Raw genomic sequence first — 18,397 nt, 5'->3', positions numbered from 1 at the left:
ACCTGTGCATATGTTACTCACATGACAAGAGACACTTGGGCAGACTGTCTGTGGAGGTTTGATTAAATTAAGAATTCTGAGATGGGGAGAGTATGCTGTACTTATCAGGTGGGACCAGTGTAATCACAGGGGTCCCTGTGATTTTTTTCTCCTTTATTTTTTTCAAACTTTAAACTTTCTATTTTGTTCCAGGGTATAGCCTATTAACAATGTTGTGACAGTTTCAGGTGAATGGTGAAAGCACTCAGCCATACATATACATGTATCCATTCTCCCCTCAAAACCCCGCTCCCATCCAGGCTGCCACACAACACTGAGCAGAGCTTCCTGTGCTGCACAGCAGGTCCCTGTTGGTTCTCCATTTTGAATATAGCAGTGTGTACATGACCTTCCCAAACTCCCTAACTATCCCTTCCCCCTTTAGCAACCATATTTTCGTTTTCCGAGTCTTCATGGGGATCTTTAAAAGAGGGAGCTAGGAGGGTCAGAGTCAGAGAAGGAGATGTGATGATGGAGGCAGAGGTGGCAGAGAGGGAGACAGAAGACAGGAGGAGAAGGGGGAGGCAGTGGAGGGAGGAGGTTTGAAGTTGCTGTTGTTGAAAATGGAGCAGGCAACGTGGGCAGCTTCTAGAAGCTGGAAAAGCTGATAGATGGATTCTTGTCTGTAGCCTCCAGACAGCTCACAGCCCTGCCAACACCTGGGCTTTAGCCCCAGTGAAACTTGTTTCTTTCACACTCCTGACCTCCAGAATGGTAAGCTAAGACATTTGTGTCATTTTAAGTCATGAAGTTTATGGTTATTTGTTACAGCAGCAGGAGGAAACAAATACAGGATGTCTCAAACTTTTTCCATTTCTTCAAATAAAATCTGTAAAATCTGGCATTATTTTAAAACAAATGGCCTCATTGTGACTCAAATGGCATGAAATTCAGAAACTGGCTTACTGTGTTGGCCCAGTGTGTGTGAGAGAGCTTGTTGCAGGCTTAGGTCCTTGTGTGGTTTTGGGGGCAGTGGGGACAAGGCTTCCTTCAGTACCCCCAGCAACTCCAGCCTTAAGCTAGACCTCCTAGAGCATCCAGGGAAACATGCTTTCTAAGCCCTAACGAGGGGCTGGCCAGGGGCTGGCTTTGGTTGAGGCAGATAAAACCTAAGAATATAATTTTAGCACCGCCCCATCGAACTTTCTGTGTTGATAGAAATGTTCTGTCCTTGTGCTTGTCCAGTAACATAGCCGCTTGCCAAACGTAACTACATATTAAGTGCTTGGAATGTGGCTAGTGCAACCAGAGAACTGGATTTTTAACTTTATTTCATTAAAATTCATTTTAATTTAAAAATAAGTGGCCAGATATGGCTCATAGCAACCATCTGGGAGACCTCAAATAGAGGTGAACTTTCACTCTCACCCTCCTGTCATGCTTGCCACTCACAACTCACTCATCTAATTGCCTAATAGTCTTTCAGGCTTCCCTGGTGGCTCAGTGATAAAGAACTCACCTCCCAATGCAGGAGACGAGGGTTCTATCCCTGGGTCAGGAAGATCCCCTAGAGAAAGAAATGGCAACCCACTCCAGTATTCTTGCCTAGGAGATCCCATAGACAGAGGAGCCTGGCAGGCATCAGTCCATGGAGTTGCAAAGAGTCAGACATGACTGAGCAACTGAAAAACAACAGTCTTTCACAGCAGCTGCAGAGTTTGAGTGTGTCTGCTGCCAACCAGGCTTCCATTCAGGCTGTGACTTGGGTGGAGGGAAGAATAGGCCTGTCTGTGAGGGGACTCGTATCAGAATGTTCTGGAGGGAAACTCAGGTGGGTAATGGATGATCTCACATTTGCCTCTGCAGATCTTCCCCATCCTTGGTCGCCATCCTGGAGGCTGCCTGCATGGAGATGTCATTGGCTGCTGGGCCTCTGGCCTGTGGATTCACTCGCAGAAGACGAGAGCACAGGAGGGAAAAGCGGGAAGCTTTGTTGCAGGCGCCCTCCCTGCCAGGGTTGCCGGTCTCATCCTTCAAAACCACCACTCCTACCAAGCAGCCCCTTCCACACACAGCTGCCCCTTCAGGATGCTGGTCACTTCAGGGTGAGCCCCTTGGGTCCTGTGTCCTCTCTCATTTGTTTCTGAAACCTTGCCCCCAGTTTTCTCAACAGAGCCCTTCTTAAAATCTTCTCCATTGCCCAATGAGAGTTTGACATCTGTCTCCCACCCAGACCCCAGTGTTTCATGAGAAGACTCTGGGTCAGGCTATGTAGTCCATGTGCTTAGGATCACAGGGCATCCAAAGGGAAGTTCCCTTCCAAAGGGAAGCATGTAAGTCATGCTCAGGGTGAATGAGAGCCAGGTGGGGTGTGTGTGCGTGTGTTGGGGCTGGGGGACTAAGTGGGGGGAAAGGCTGGGGTGAGAGGGCTGGAGGTGGGCAGGGGAAGAGCCAACCTGGGTTTGCTCCTGTCTTCACTACCTACTGGAAATGTGGACCCAGGAAAGCTGCTCACATCCTCTGCAGTGTGCTCAGTGCTCTCATGCAAACCCTTCAGAGTCCAGAGGAGTCTGTCCTCTGTCCCTCACGCCCAGCAGGTGTGTGTGACGCTGTGTGTGGTGAGTGCAGGCAGATGCCTAGGAGCATGCACTGGGAGTGGAAGTAACCATGCCTTCTGCCAGAGTTGTTTATAGTAGGTTGTATCACATGGAATAGCCATATTCATGAATTAAAGCTGTTTGAATGTTGGCAATTTTTCTGTGATTTGACTCACAGCTAGAGCGAATGTAATTCTGAACATTCACCACAACCTTGTAAGGAAAATACTATTATTTTCCCTGTTTTCCAGATGGGAAAACTGAGACTTAGAGAATTTCAGTCTTGGGGCAGACAATAGAAGTGGTAAGTGAGAGCTGGGACAGCATCAAACCATGAACTGTATTATCAAGACGGGGTCACTTTTCTCCTCTGGGCCTCAGTTTCATCCTCTTCCTGATGTGAAGAACTGACTCATTGGAAAAGACCCTGATGCTGGGAAAGATTGAAGGCGGGAGGAGAAGGGGATGACAGAGGATGAGATGATTGGATGCCATCACCGACTCGATGGACATGAGTTTGAGCAAGCTCTGGGAGTTGGTGATGGACAGGGAGGCCTGGCGTGCTGCAGCCCATGGGGTCACAAAGAGTTGGACATGACTGCGACTGAACTGAACTGAATAGGAATAGGAAGAGACGGGAGTGGTACCCTCTAAATTCCCTCCCACCCTAGAAACCAGTGGTTCCATGAAACTGAACAGAAAAAGGTTTCTTTCATTTATGTCACTCACTGAAAGTACTGGAAGAGAGACATTACATCAACTTGAGAGACACCAAAGATTTCCCCGTGGATCCATAGACCCCACTTCCCTCCCCAGATGGCTGCATGCAGACCCCAGGGCCCCAGAAAAAGGATAGAGGAGTCCATCGGAAGCACCTTTTGCCTGGTGTCCACTCTCAGCGGCTTCCTAGAGCCTGGCCCCTGGTCCAGTACGGATGACACGGCCCTGGCCAGCTGGAAGAGCCACTCAGGGCCACGCCCACCCTGCAGAATAGCAGTGACATTGTCCCACACCGCGGCCTGGAATGCTTCATCCTCCACACAGGTGTGTCCAGGTCCCACCTAACAGGAGACCAGAGACGTGCTCAGAGCAGGAGGATCTCAACCCACCAGGTCTTGTTCTAGAACCTGGAGCCTGAAGGCCCAGCCTGCACATGGTAAAGCAGAGTTCGGCTGGATGGCTTTACCTGGCATGGGAGCTCCCCCCAGGGCTTGAGGGCAGTGGACCCACTTGTGCTGATGGCCACCTGAAGCAAATCTTGGGCAGGTCATGACTTCACCTCTCATTGTTCTCCTCATTGTGCCCTCAGGTCTTCCCACTCCACCTGGTTTCTCACCTTTGAAATTGACTTGAAATTTTATCCAACCTCTTCCTTATAGACCTAGTGGCTGATCTTGGTCCTCCTTCCTCTGAATTCTGAAGGCACTGGTCTAACTCATCTCTAGGTTCTTCTGCCCCCACCTCTCTCAGGTACCTTACCCCAAACCCCCTGGATCCTTCCCCTGTACTGGCCACTAGTCATGAGATCTACAAAGAGAGAGACCAGGTCTATTTTGCCCATGGCTGTATCCCCAGGACCAGGCATGTGGTAGGTGCTCTGTAAACATATGTTGAAGGGATGAATGAATAAACCCTCATATGGTCATGCCCTTGGCTCCTTTCAACCCCACCACCCTCTTGGTGAAGTTCAGACAAGTCAAGAAGTTATCTCAGGGACTTTCCTGATGGTCCAGTGGTTAAGAATCTGTCCTGCAATGCAGAAGACATGGGTTCAGTCCCTGGTTGGGGAACTGTGATCTGCATGCCATGGGGCAAATAAGCCTGTGCACCACAACTAGAGAGTCCATGCACCACAGTGAAAGATTCTACATGATGCAACCAGGATCTCATGTGCCACAAGTAAGACCCGACACAGCCAAGCAAATAAATAAATAAATGTTTTTTTTTAAAAGCAAACAAAAAAGAAATTGTCTCAGTAGAGAAACAGTGGCTGCCACTCACCTTAACCACTGCCTGGGTCTGCTGTCTGCCCCCCACGTGATTGGAGACAGAAATGACCACTGTCAGCATGAAGTCATTGTTTTCTTTTCCGAGTGGCAGGTAAACTGATGGGAGAGCAGGTTCAGGGCCACAGTGTAGACAGGAACCTGGCAAATGGACATTGAATAATTAGGGGGGCATTCCCAGGTCTCAGGGTGACTGTAAGTCCACCAAGGTAGAGCCTAATGACAAGGGCACAAAAGCCACAGCTCATGAGGTCACGGCAGGGATTCTTGGACTCCATACTTCCCGGGAGAAGACAGAGTTTATGCTGATCCAGTGTCCTCCGTAGGAAATCACCTGCTGCCATGACTTTGGAATAGCTATATATTGTCACCCTGTTTATTTAGCTTATATACAGGGTACATCATGTGAAATGCTGGGCTGGATGAAGCACAAGCTGGAATCAAGATTGCAGGGAGAAATATCAATAACCTCAGATATGCAGATGACACCACTCTTATGAAAGAAAGTGAAGAGGAACTAAAGAGCCTCTTGATGAAGGTGAAAGAGGAGAGTGAAAAAGCTAGCTTAAAACTCAACATTCAAAAAATGAAGATCATGGCATTCAGTCCCATCACTTCATGGCAAATAGATGGGAAACAATGGAAACAGTGACAGACGTTATTTTCTTGGGCTCCAAAATCACTGCAGATGGTGACCGCAGCCATGAAGTTAAAAGACGCTTGCTCCTTGGAAGAAAAGCTAGGACAAACCTAGACAGCATATTAAAAAGCAGAGACATTACTTTGCTGACAAAAGTCTGTCTAGTCAAAGCTATGATTTCTTCAGTAGTCATGTGTGGATGTTAGAGTTGGACTATAAAGAAAGCTGAGTGCCAAAGAATTGCTGCTTTTGAACTGTGGTGTTGGAGAAGACTCTTGAGAGGCCCTTGGACTGCAAGGAGATCCAACCAGTCCATCCTAAAGGAAATCAGTCCTGAATAGTCATTGGAAGGACTGATGCTAAAGCTGAAGCTCCAATACTTTGGCCACCTGATGTGAAGAACTGACTCATTGGAAAAGACCCTGATGCTGGGAAGAATTGAAGGTAGGAGGAGAAGGTGACGACAGAGGATGAGATGGTTGGATGGCATCACCGACTCGATGGACTTGAGTTTGAGTAAGCTCTGGGAGTTGGTGATGGACAGGGAAGCCTGAAGTGCTGTAGTCCATGGGGCTGCAAAGACTCAGACACGACTGAGCAACTGAACCGACTGACTGTCCTCCCTAGGAAGTCACCTGCTGCAGTGACTTTGGAATAGCCTTACTAGAATCCATGAAGATTTTCAGAAAAACAATCCCCTCTATAGGTTTTTTAGAAAAAAATCAAAATGATAAACCAAATTACAAAAATAAGGAGAAAGAGGAGCAGAAGGAAAGGAAGACAATTTTAACAACTGGTTCAAAACCTATCCAAACTCCCTCGAATATTACTTCCTGTATAAAGGTCTTCCCAGGCTGCTCTATCTAAAACAGTGCCTCCCGTCCTGTGTCTTTGTTTACCAGCTGTCTCCACTACTGATTATAAATACAGTGAGGTCAGAGACTTCCTCTATTTTGTTCATTACTGTATATATAGGACCTAGAACAGAGCCTGAAACTCAATATATTTGTTGTAAGAATGAATGAATGAATGAATGAATATCCCTTGTATCCTTAAAGGGGACCCACCTATCATTGGAATCTCTTCACTGTAGCTGCAAACAATCACAAAGTTATTGAATTGCAATTGCCAATTCATTTTTATATTGGTCACGCTTCCCTCCCCCTGCTCACCTGTGTGAGGCAGAAGGAGGAACTACAACAGAATAACCAATCAGAACTGGAGCAGCTGGCCTGGTGTCTTCATTTAGGGAGACACAGATTTGAAATGAAATCTACTTACCTTTCTTGAATTGTTTCCCTGCAGGCTCAGACCCAGTCACAGGCATGCATTCCACATCTATTTGAAGGACACCCCATGATCTGACGATAGCTCCCCTCCACCTTCACCTTGTCAAGGTGTCCAGTTTACATCATTGTGGTGTTTAATGCTAGATACTGGGGAGCACCCCAGCAACACTCCTGGAGCCTTGGTTTGGAGGAAGGTCCCAGTCTGACTAGAACATTTTCAAGAGCGCTTATGAGGGTCGTAAAATGCTGAAGCTCATTGGGAAGAGACTAGGACTCAGATAAGCCTGCCAAGGACCAACCACCCCCATACCAGGCTAGCAGAGGCAACTTGAGTGGCTTGCCCCGTCTCCTCTGAAGATGCCCTGAGGCAGTCCTGGGTGGGGGTTACAGTGACAGGACACTGGGCAGGGCATCGCGGTGGGGCGGCATCAGCATGCTCCATCTCCTCCTGTAGACCTTTGCAAGCGATTCTCCTCTCAGCATGCTCTGTGACATCACCCACTCCCTGTTGCCTCTCGCAGAGTGGGTCCTAACATCACTGATGATTCTGTGAACTGGGCCGTGTTAGTCCTGAAGAGCTCCAGGAGTCAGGGCTCCTCCCAGTGTGTACCAAGGAATGGTGTCCTGGTAGTCATACTTCTGCATACCCTTCTCCATTTCATCCTTCCCATGTCCCTCATGCCAGAACAGAGGTCCTTTTGGCCTCTATAGTTGCAGAGGAGATACTGATGGGACCTGCTTCTCATGTCACTGTGGTGTGTGGCTGGGTCAGTGGGCCTGGGGTGGGGGTTAAGGGTCATTCTGCAAACCTCTTTCACCCATGGAACATATTTTTTGCAGCTCTCAGAGAGAGACAGGTGCCTGCTCTTGGAGAGGAATGAGCCCAGGAGTGAGGGGTGAGCGTAGTTCTGAGCTGGTACCTGACTCCAGGCAGAAGCAGTACTCCAGGGGGCCCAGGGCAGTGGAGGCATTGCAGAAGATGGTGAAGCTCGTCAGGATGGTCCCCTCCTCTGGGGCGATGGTGCAAGTGGGCACCTCCAGGGGAGGCAGGGAGCTGACCACATAGGTATCCTCCCCGTAGGCACACCCGGTCACTGCTGGGGAGTGAAGACAAAAGGTGTGCTTAGAGGCTGTGGGTGTCACACAAACTCCACCATGGCTCATGATCTCCTGGGAACTTGTTTAACATGCAGATTCCCAGGCCTCACTCCAGAGCCTCTCTCTGGAGATTCGGGGGTAAAGCTCAGAAATCTGCATATCTTAACTACTCCACCCCTACCCCTCACACCTCAGGCAAGGCATTCCAGGGTCTCACTCAGCAAAATTGGACAGAGACAGAATCCTAGTCCTGCCATTTACTCTCCATGTGACCTTGACTTTGACCTTTTTGAGGCTCAGTTCCTCATCTGTAAAATGGAGCTAATAACAATAGCGTCCTCACAGGGCTTTAGTGAGGAGGGAGAATATTGGAAAACAAGGCTTTCTCAAGAGACCGAGCTTGGAAGGGTCACAATCAGGACCTAGAAAGAGGAAGATCTTACTCCAAACCATGAGCTCCCATAGCACCATGGAGAGCCCCAGCTAACCTGCACCAACACCCCGCACCACCTGTTATAATCACCTAGTTTTCAAAAACAGTGCATGCCTGGAAGAGTTGTGCATACAGAATTTTAATCAATAAAATGAATTCCCTGGCCCAGACTTAGCAGAAGGTTTGGGGTGAACCCAGGAATGTGCAATTTAAAATAGTACCAAGTTATCCTGGGTGAGTAGCCTATGAGCCACTTTGAGAAATACTAAATCAAAGGAATTCATCTGAAAAGGAATAATCACCCCATTATTTGTCTTTCTGAGTGTCTACATTCTGCTGTCCGGCGCTTGTTTTAAGTGAGAAGTGCTGAGTCACCTGGCAGGACGCATAGACTGAACACCCCAGGACTATCTGCTTTTACCACCCGTGTTGTGTTGCTCAACCTTTACCATGCAGTTTGGAGGCAGACATTTCTATTGCCCTGCTTGCATGTGAGGAAACAGGCTTAAATCTATGGCCTAAAGTCTCCCAGCTAGAAGGTGGTGGTGGTGGGATTCACGCCAGAGCCTGTGTATGGCCCCACCCCGCGCTGCTGGCCCTGTTTCAGCACCCCTGGCTTCCTCGGGTTCACTCTCTGCAGGAGGTGGGGTCTGTGACAAGAGCCTGGAGGAGCCTTCCCACCTGTGACTCTGATCCGGGCCGCCTGGCCGCGGATCCTCAGGAAGGAGCTGTTGAGAAGCAGGGTGGACGTGTTGCTCTGAAGGAGGATTGAAGAACGTGGCCAGAATCCTCGGAGTCTGCAGGCCTCGGGGAGGGGCTCGGCCTGAAAGAGAGCACAGCCCAGGACCCCTGAGGCTGCAGCCAGGCCGCCGGACGCCCCCAGGCAGTGGCTTCTGAGCTGGGGAGGCCTTTTGGATTTGTCTCTGATGGATGGACAGCAGCACCGGCTCTTTCCCCGAGGTCAGCTCAATGCCCATCCCCAGCATGTCAGAGTGTCTGTCCTCAGTCAGGTTCCCTGGAAGCAGAGCCTGAGACGAGGGTTCATGTGCAGGGCATTTACAAGGGAGGGCTCCCAGGGAAAACCAGGAGGGCAGCTGAGAGGGGGAGAAAATGAAACGAGCCAAAGAAGTGGTTTCAGGAGACACCCAGCTTCATTCAGCCTGGTGTCATGGGGGGCTCTGGAGCATAAGCTGCACCACAGAAATTGTGTCACTCAAAGATTGGGGGGCTGGCTGTTAGACCCCCATGGTTATTGGCCAGCAGCCTCCCCATAGCACTGGGGGAGGCCTGGATCAGCCTGGTAAGAGGGATGGCTGGGGCCCCCACAGCATCTGCTGTGATGTTTCCTGTTGGTTTTGCTCCCTTGCATCCGTTCAGTGCCCCCAGCCCCCGACTCCTGCTCTACCGGCTGAGTGGGTTGACCCACCCCCAGCTCAGTCCTGGGCCCGTGACACAGGTCTGGTCAGTCAAAGTGGGAAGACATTTCTGTTTTTGCGAGGCTGCCGGTATCCTCACCTTCTCCAGTGGGGTGTCATCTAAATACCAGCTGAATATGGCTGCTGCAGACTTGTCCCCCATGGTGACCTTCAGCATAACGTCCCTGCTGGTGTCCACTGGCCCGCAGTTCTCCTCACAGCTGAAAGGGAGACAGAGAATGGAGCTGGGAAACTCCTCAGTCTGAGGAGCCACCTTGCCTGGTCTTTGTCCAGTTCTTCTCAAGTTATTTGAGAAGGTAGGAAATGGCCTTTTTCAAGTGAAAGCAGAATAAAAGCAGTCCCTGCCCCAACCCAAACTGGGGCATACCCATGGTCATGGAGATGAAGCAGTTTGTGCCTGCCTGAATCTCCATTCCATTCACTGCATAACAGTATGAAAAGTGCAGGAGGCTGACAGGACCCCAGGCTCCAATCTCGTCCCTGCCACTTATGAAAGGCTACCTCGCACAAGTCACTTAACCTGAGCCTCAGTTTCCTCACTTGCGAAGTGAGGGGATGAGAGCTATCAATCTCCATGATTCTTTATAGTTCTAATAATGATCAATTGTTGTTGTTCAGTTGCTAAGTCATGTCTGACTCTTTGCAACCACATGGACTGCAGCACAACGGGCTCCCCCGTCCTTCAGTATCTCCTGGAGTTTGCTCAGATTCATGTCCATTGAGTCGGTGATGCCATCCAACCATCTCATCCCCTGCCCCTTCTCATTTTGCCTTCAATTTTTCCCGGCATCAGGGTCTTTTCCAGTGAGTTGGCTCTTCACATCAGGTGACCAATGTATTGGAGCTTTGGCTCCAATGAATGCTATGATTTTGCAGCACACCTGCCAAGTCCTACTTTTATTAGCTTATCCAGTGCTGACCATAACCCTATCAGCATTCCCATATCGCAGATGAGCAAACCGAGCTCAGAGAGTTTATGTGATTCATGCTGCCTGGGGGATGGAACATGGGCCCACACATTCTGACCTGAGTCTTAGGCCTTCTTTGTGTTGTCATATTTCCTCCCTTGAGTCAATGAGAGGTCAGTTTGACTCCTGCTGTGTCCAGCCCATCCCCAATCCTTTCAATATGAGCTTCATAGTAGCTGAAGAATCTCCCTACTTCTGACTTCTTGTCTACCCTAGAACTAGTGGGCCAGACATTCTCCTTTTTCCCCTGCAGCCCGCCCGCCATCAACTCTATGGCTCTGTGCTCCCAGGACTAAGCTCCATAGACTGCATCACCAGGTTCCCACACCCTCTGTCTTATGTTTGGGCCCAGACGATGGGGAGCACTGGGATAGTTATTCACCACTCTCCCTGCTCCTCAGCAAATGGCCTACAGTTGGCAGAGGCCGTGTTCCTCTGGCTGAGACCCCAGCTCTTTCCAGGGGCACCTCTCCCACAGCTGCAGCTCCCTGGGGGGGTTCACAAGAATGCCATCCTCGCCTCTTACCCCTGAAGTCCTAAGAGGGACAATGGCTTCCTCCTCTCGCAGCCTGCATGGTCATCCCTGGTTGGTCCTCTTATCCCTGCCCTCATCTGTAAATCAACCCTTATCCAGCTCCCATCAGTTCCCAGTTCAAGTGAGCCATCTCCTTCCTTCAGGGACCCAGCTGGCAGTCATGCTACCTGGAACTCTTCTCTTGATTCCTGCATGAGCTTAAGCAATCTCCCTGAGTCCTTTCTCACCCGCTCCAGCTGTTTCTCTACCCAGCTACCAGTGTTTGGAAGCAAAACATGATCACATTCCCAGCCTGCTTAAACATCTTGGTGGCTTTCCAGAACTCTTAGGATAAAGTCCAAAGTCATGTGTTTGACACAGCCCTCGAGGCCCTGCTGAGCTAGCCCCTGCCATCTCTTCCTCTGTGCTCCAGCCACACCAGCCTCTTTTACTTCTAGATTGTTCTATGCTCCCTCCCTTTGCTGTTCTGTTCTCTCTCAAGCTCCCTTTTCCTGGCCAAGTTCATTCCTCTTCACATCTCTGCTGAGGCAGCCTTGGGGTCAGGGAAGCTGTCTTGGAGGTGCACTCTCTACTTCCATTCATTTGTGTGATTCATCACTGACCACTGAGTGGCCCCAGAGAGAATGGAGACAGGGCCTGGTTTTCCCCACCACTCTACAACCTGCCCCTTAGTCAGTGTAGCCAGAGTTGACTATCAGAACACCCTGGCCAGACGGCAACCCCGCAGGAGTTTGCTCTCACGCCCCCACCTGACTTGCAGCCTGAGTTCCAGGGGGGCGGACACGTAGAGGCACTGCTCCCCCAGGTTCTCCAGCTCCAGGCCTCTCCAGACTGTCAGGCGCAGAGTAACAGCAGAGTCCAAGGGTGGCAGGCAGGACGGTGGAACCACCAGCTCCCTCTGGTCTGTGCGGAGCAGCTGCCTCTCAACACAGTCGCTCCACTGGGCCCAGCAACGCCCTGAGAGAGAGAGAGGTGGGTCATCCACCCAGGATGTAATCCACCCAGGAACCTTGAACTTGACACGTGTGGCTACCTTCTGGTTTGGGGTTTTTAGACGAAATGGGTCATTGATAAGAAAATTGGCTCCAAATAGAGATTTTGATTTTTTTTTTTCAGTTCACTTTCAGGTTGCAGGAATGGAGCTGCAGAAGGATGCTTCTGGGAAAATGACCCTTGCTTCACCCAAACTCTAGGCAAACCTACAGGGTTTGTTGGCTTGTTTTGCATCAGTGACTTGCACTGGTGATCAGGGCAGCCTATAGCTGGAGAGGCACTGAGAGGATAAGCAGCCCCGCCTAGGGAACATTCGAGGCATCTTCTTGTTCTTAATGTAAGGGATTGTCCACAGCTGTCTGTCTCTGGGGGGTACACTGGGGACCTGGAAGGACGTATCTCCATCTGGGAGGCTGCAGATCATCTCCCGCTTTATATCACCTCAGTAAGTCTTTGCCTTTCAGCTCTGTTGATCAATGTTTATCCACTACCGCAACCACCCTCGGTGTGTAGTCATTCACAGGACATGCCTAGGGGTCAGGTCATCAGCTCAGTCACCTGAAGTCTGTACTTGTTGTATTCTCTATTAATTCAGATAATAAAAACTAACATGCTGAAGGGTGTTGTGAGAACTTGCCAATTCATATCAAAAGATTTCAAATGTTATGTGACTTTTGACCCAGTTATTCTACTTCTGGGAACTTGTTGATGAAAGTAATCACAGATGCAAATAAAAATTGAACATTGTAAGGATGTTCATTACAGTGTTGTTTTTAAGGGCACATAATTCAAAAGAAACTCAGTGTCCAAAAAGAGGGCACTGGTGAGTAAATGCCCATATAGCACCTTGACAGTCTATTATGCAGTCATGAAAATCAAGGTGGAGAAGAATATATTGACTTAAAAATATATCGGATATATTGTTCAATGAGAAAAATGGTTAACAAAAGCAATATGTACAGTATGAATGGCATTCATTTTATTTCTAAAGGAGTGTGTCCATAGGTAGGATATATCTAAGAATCTGCCTGCTAATGCAGGAGGTACAAGAGAGGTGGGTTTGATCCCTGGATTGGAAAGATTCCCCTGGAGTAGGAAATGGCAACCCACTCCAGTATTTTTACCTGGGAAATTCCATAGACAGAGGAGCCTGGTGAACTACGGTCCATGGGGTCACAAAGAGTTGGGACAACTGAGCACACACACCTAGCTAGCTATCCCTATACAAAGGAAAACAACCATTTCTTAAAAATAGGTGCTAGTGGTTGACAAAAAAGTTTTGTCAGAAAAGGCCTCATCATTTCCTCTTTCTAAACTGTGGCATACCAAGAGCATGGAGGTTAAAAGAGGGATGGAGCCCAAGAGGAGAGGAGGGTTTTACCACTGACGTTATTTGTGGCAATAGTAAAAAAGCAGACTGACTTTTAGGATCTAATTACTGTTCCTAAATTCTCTATAGATAGTGCCTATTCTGGTTGCCTGCCTTCAAGGCCACTGTTCCCAGCACCTCCCATCTCCATGGAATTCACCATCTCTGGCACATGCAGGGCACACAAAATGTCAAACATGAATAATCCTGGTGTGAAGGTTAAGAACAGCAAAAGCTGACCACTGTCCATTGCTTCATGATGAGATAAGATGGTTCAGAGCTCTGAGACCACCTACCACATGCCCACTGAAAGCGTAAGTCCTTATCCCCGTCCGGCCAGCCCAGGGTCACTGTGGTGAAAGGATCCAAGTACTGACCAGGTTCCACATACAGCTCCACGTTCCCTTTGTCTCTCTGTAGAAGAAGCAGCTGGCCAGTGAGACGCCCTCCACAGTTGGCACCCTACCTTCCGCCCCAGAGCAGTCTGTGCAAGAGATGGCCACTGTGTAACATCTGGAGTGGGATGGATCACCAGGTAAGTCACTAGCCTGGTGTGGACTGACTGCTAAGGGTTCATCATATATTTAGCTGTGTTAGCAGCGGCTGCTATGGGCCAGGCCCTGTGCTTGATGCCTAGAGATACAGGAACAGAGAGAGATCCAGCCCCTGCCCTTATGTCTCCTTTGATGGTCAGACAAGGAGACCAAGGATTAAAACGCAGAGTGCTAACTGCTGCAGTAGAGGGTGCTCAGGGGATCATGAGAATGAGGATGAGGGAGGCAGTAGGCTATGAGCGTCTGTTCCCTGGGAAGTTCTGATAGTGTCTGACTCCTGGGGTTGCTGCATGTCAAGTGAGAAAGATGGTGATGCATGTCCTCTTGTGTCTGGAGCAGAGAGGCTGCAGAACTGTTAGCTCTACACAGCAGACAGCTGGTGTTGGGGTAAGCTTCCCAGAGTTCAAGACACTTGAGTGTTCTGGAAGGAGGAGGGAGGGTGAGTTGGGCAGTGACAGAGGGAACATGGATTCTAGGAAAGGGTTGTCAGGAGTGCAATGTGCTCCAGGATCAATTCTGGTTGGACCTGTTGAAAGCTCAGGCCCAGAGGGCTTGGCCTGGAAATAACAGGAGGCTGCAACAGAGCTCAACCTCCAAGGGTCTCCATGGCCCAAGAATAAAACCCAAACACCCTTGCATCTGAGACCCCGTATGATTTGGCCTCTGCCCATCTCAGTAATCTCCTCCATCCTCCTCCTCCCCTGACACAGCCTCAGGGCCTTCTCTGTGCACCCAGACAGCTCTTGTTCTGCCAAACAGGATGGCTCACTATCCTACCTTCAGGTCCCCACATAAATGTCACTTTTTAAGAGGTCTTGTCTGGTCACATTTAATAGTACACTGTCTATTAGTTGCTGTCATTGCACCCTATTGGTTCTAGTTAGACACATCACAAGTATTAATTCTTTGCTAATTTGTTAGTTAGTCTCACCCACTAAGCTTCTTGGAGGCAGGGACCACACATACGTTTATTCACCAATGTATCCCCAGCCCCTAATATCCGAACGTTGGACGTTGTAGAGGCACAGTAAATCTTGTTGTTGAAGAAATGAATGCAAGAAAAAAGTCAACATCAAGGAATCGAAGACTTAGTCTTGCTATAAACACTAAAAAACCTGAGCCTTTTTTCTAAAATAAACATTAAAAACCATGAATTTCCCTCTGAGTGTTGCCTTAGCTGCATCCTATATATTTGAATAGGCTGTATTGTCATTATCACTTAGAAATATTTAAAAATATCCTTCTGACTTTTTTTGATCCATTGATCTTTTTTTTAAAGAAGTGTGCTATTTAACTTCCAAAATGTCTGATAGTTATCTACATATCCTAGATAACTTATTATTGATTTATTACATAGTGCTGTTGTGGTTAGAGAGCATGCTTCATTTGATTTCAGTTCTTCTGGGCTTCTTTTTAAACAGAAGAAACCTCTTTGATTGCTAGCGCTCTGGCTGTTAGCACCAAAAGGCCCAAACACCAAACTAAAACAGAGTACTTGTAAGGTTAAGTGTTTTTTCTTGTAAGGTTAAGTGTTTTTTTTTAAATACTCACATTCTTTCTCTGGACCTTTGTTCTGGGTGGTTCTTGGAGACTGGAAGGAGCTGTGAACACAGTGGGGATGGGTGTCAAACATTGGTGGTGTTTGTAAGGTCACCAAAGGGCAGGGTCAGAGCATCTGCCTGTCTCTGGAGATAATTTAGGGACACATGGCAAACATTCAGGTCACAGGAAACAGGTCAGAAGCAAAACCATCATGTTTGCCACTGGCCCAGAGACATTGCTTTTGGAGGTAAGAAAGAGGTAGACAGCTGCCAGTGCAGGTAGAACTTAAGACTTAGGTCAGACATGAAACTGTTTCCTATTAATGTTTACCTAGCACTTGAAGGTTGAGGGTGGGAGCCCTGATTTCTAGTGCTTGTGGATTTCTATGGTGCAAATGATTCCATTGAGACAGATCTCAAGATACCAAGTTGACCTCACTGAATGCAGAGTGGGGAGAGATGGGTACAACCTGCTCTGGCAGTCTGGTAGGAGTTAGACTCAGCGCACCATGGTGGTTTCTGGATCCGTTCATTGGCCTCTAATCGGCTATGTGAACCTGGAACCCATAGGGGCTGCAAAGAGTCGGACACAACTGAGCGACTGAGCATACACATCCATAAAGAAGACTGAAGGCAACCCTTTTTTTTCAAAGCTCCAGGAGGACTGAGTGCTGTGCTATACATATTACTGCTTTGTCATCTATTCATCCATAAAGAATATTAGTGTGTCAAGTTTTTAAAAAATGGAGTAGGTACTCTCAGGTGATATGCTGTGAAGATAACTGAAATGTGAGTGTGATTACTGTCTAATTAAAGTATAGTGATTAAGCTGAGTGCTTAGGGTTGGTCATTCCATGTGATTCAATAGGCCCTGGTGGCTTGGATATTTTAATATCAAACTATTACTGATCTTTAAAAAAATTCCCTCTCAGTGAATTCTGATTCTCACAATGATAAGTTTGAAGGTCTGTAAAATTATAAAAACAAAGCTAAAATGCTAGACCCAGAGAACTTGCTTAACCTTAAGAAGGAAGATGGTCCCTGAATAAAGAAATTCAGAGAGATAGTTGCTACTCTGGTCCTGCCATGAATTAACTGAGTGACTTTTGAAAAGTCAGTTAACCTCTCTGGGCCTTAAATGGCATGTGTGGAAACTCCTAGGAGGGCGGTGGACAACAGAATAGACATCTCATATTTTTCCTCCCATCCAGGTGTCCTTGCCACCTTCTTTTGATAACAGCACTTACAGGTGATGTTTTTTCCCCTGGGGGAGCATCCCTCCCCACTCTCAGTCCTGTGGGTGGATCTGATCCTACATTAGGTTCCAGGGTGGACGTGTGACCCTGGTCTGCCCTGAGTACCACTTTCCCCTGGCCTCAGCAACAGGTCTAGGAGGGACCACGAACCAAGCTGGGACAAGTGAGAGGCAGCGTCACTACTTATGCTGAAAATATCAACAAAGAGATGCTTTTTCTCCTTGGAGTTAAGGACTGAAGCCTGGGGCCATCTTGCTACTACTTAGGAAAAGGGAATCAGACTGTAGCCAACATAGAACCAAGAGATGGAGAGAGATGGAGACAGGCAGATTTCTGAAGACATTGAGTGACTGGATCCTGCTGTGCCTAAACCCTGGACTTTTCTGAGAGTTGATAAAATTTCCTTTTGACTCGAGCCAGTTTGAACTGCCTTTCTGCCTCTTGCTACTCAAAAGTTTTGGCAAACATGTTCAAGGCAAACTTTCAGACAGTGACATCTACTGTTGGCTGCCTACCAACAGCCTTCCTCTTGGCTGACAGAATCTATCTTCTCCCACAGGGCCTAAAAATGCTGGCTTCCCAGCATCCCTTGCAGTTGGGCATATGACCCTACCTTGGCCAATGATATTTAAATGGAAGGTTGCTAGGGACTAGTAGAAAAGTTCCCTGGCCCAATAAAAAGAGAGGGGGGCTTCCCTGGTAGCTCAGTAGTAATGAATCTGCCTACCAATGCAAGAGACATAGGTCCGATCCCTGGTCCAGGAAATGCCATAAAGCACATGCCATAAAGCAACTAAGCCTGAGCACCACAACAATTATTGAGCCCATGCTCTGGAGCCTCGGAGCTGTCACTACTGAAGCCTGTGCATCCTAGAGCCCATGCTCCACAACAAGTGAGAAACCCACACATCACAACAAGAGAGTAGTCCCTGCTCATTGCAACTAGAGAAAAGCCTACGCAGCAACGAAGACCCAGCACAACCATAAATAAGTAAATAAAATTATTTTTAAAAAAGATATGAATATGGGTAAATGGGTTTCTGCTGCTGCTGGATAATGCTTGATTGACATGTGATGTCTGGAACTGCAGCAGCCATCTTAATTGCATGAGGCACAAACCTAAGGATCAAACAAATGCTATGAGGATGGCAGAGCAGAATGACAGATGGAGCCTGGGTCCTTGCTGGTGATACTGAGCCATTGAACCATCCCTGGAACTACTTACCTCCTAACCAATTACATGAGATAATGTGATGAACTTAAAGCCATGTAGATGGGGCTTTCTATTACTTGAAGCCTAAAGGATTGTAACTAATACAAGTTTGGATGTTTTAGAATTCTGTATCAATGGTTGGATGTTATACTGCTTACATTGTTGCCTGTTTAGAGTAACCAGAGAATTCTTAATATCTGTAGAACGAAGTAAGTATTCAAAGCTCTGTTTTTGAGGGGCCCCTTTCTAGATCCTGAGCCAGTGTGGATGTCCCTAGTCACAAATTTTATACCCCTTTTCAGAAAATTCTTACCTGTGACAGTGATGCTTCCAATTTCCAAACTCAAGTTTGAGAAGGCGTCCCTCACCAGTACAGTGACCAAAAAGGTACCTGCAATACAAAAAGTGGAGAATTATGGGCATTGTAATCAGAGGTTCAACTTACTGGGAGACAGTTCTCCCAGCCTGTGCTTCTCCAGTCCTCTGAGCG

General features: G+C 48.1%; 2 protein-coding genes across 5 annotated transcripts in view; one reads left to right on the top strand and one right to left on the bottom strand.

The window, feature by feature from the left end:
• Positions 1-18,397, top strand: part of BCO1 (beta-carotene oxygenase 1) — a 166,873-nt gene that overhangs the window by 74,671 nt on the left and 73,805 nt on the right. Inside the window, exons 10-11 of one of the 3 annotated variants that reach the window (XR_014060459.1) lie at positions 1,846-2,084; positions 2,828-4,512. The gene's annotated coding sequence lies outside the window, so the exon portion shown is untranslated. Of the gene's footprint in view, positions 1-1,845; positions 2,728-2,827; positions 13,658-13,763; positions 13,879-18,397 lie in introns of those variants that run through there. The other 2 variants (XM_081513556.1, XR_014060460.1) reach the window with 2 other exon arrangements.
• The window catches only part of LOC145514782 (polycystin-1-like protein 2), a 102,436-nt gene that overhangs the window by 52,970 nt on the left and 31,069 nt on the right, over positions 1-18,397 (bottom strand). For both annotated transcript variants that reach the window (XM_081513550.1, XM_081513551.1), the window contains exons 8-16: positions 18,221-18,298; positions 15,449-15,498; positions 13,640-13,757; positions 11,731-11,938; positions 9,558-9,678; positions 8,724-8,865; positions 7,432-7,608; positions 4,578-4,723; positions 3,452-3,637 (exon numbers count right to left, since the gene is read on the bottom strand). In XM_081513550.1, the coding sequence (XP_081369676.1) occupies positions 3,452-3,637; positions 4,578-4,723; positions 7,432-7,608; positions 8,724-8,865; positions 9,558-9,678; positions 11,731-11,938; positions 13,640-13,757; positions 15,449-15,498; positions 18,221-18,298 (1,226 nt within the window). The remainder of the gene's footprint in view (positions 1-3,451; positions 3,638-4,577; positions 4,724-7,431; positions 7,609-8,723; positions 8,866-9,557; positions 9,679-11,730; positions 11,939-13,639; positions 13,758-15,448; positions 15,499-18,220; positions 18,299-18,397) is intronic.

This window comes from Giraffa tippelskirchi, chromosome 7, assembly GCF_054371585.1.
Source record: "Giraffa tippelskirchi isolate mGirTip1 chromosome 7, T2T-mGirTip1v1.2.pri, whole genome shotgun sequence".
Classification (NCBI taxonomy): domain Eukaryota; kingdom Metazoa; phylum Chordata; class Mammalia; order Artiodactyla; family Giraffidae; genus Giraffa; species Giraffa tippelskirchi.
Note: the sequence above shows the minus strand (reverse complement) of the source record. Positions and strands in the feature narration are given on the sequence as shown.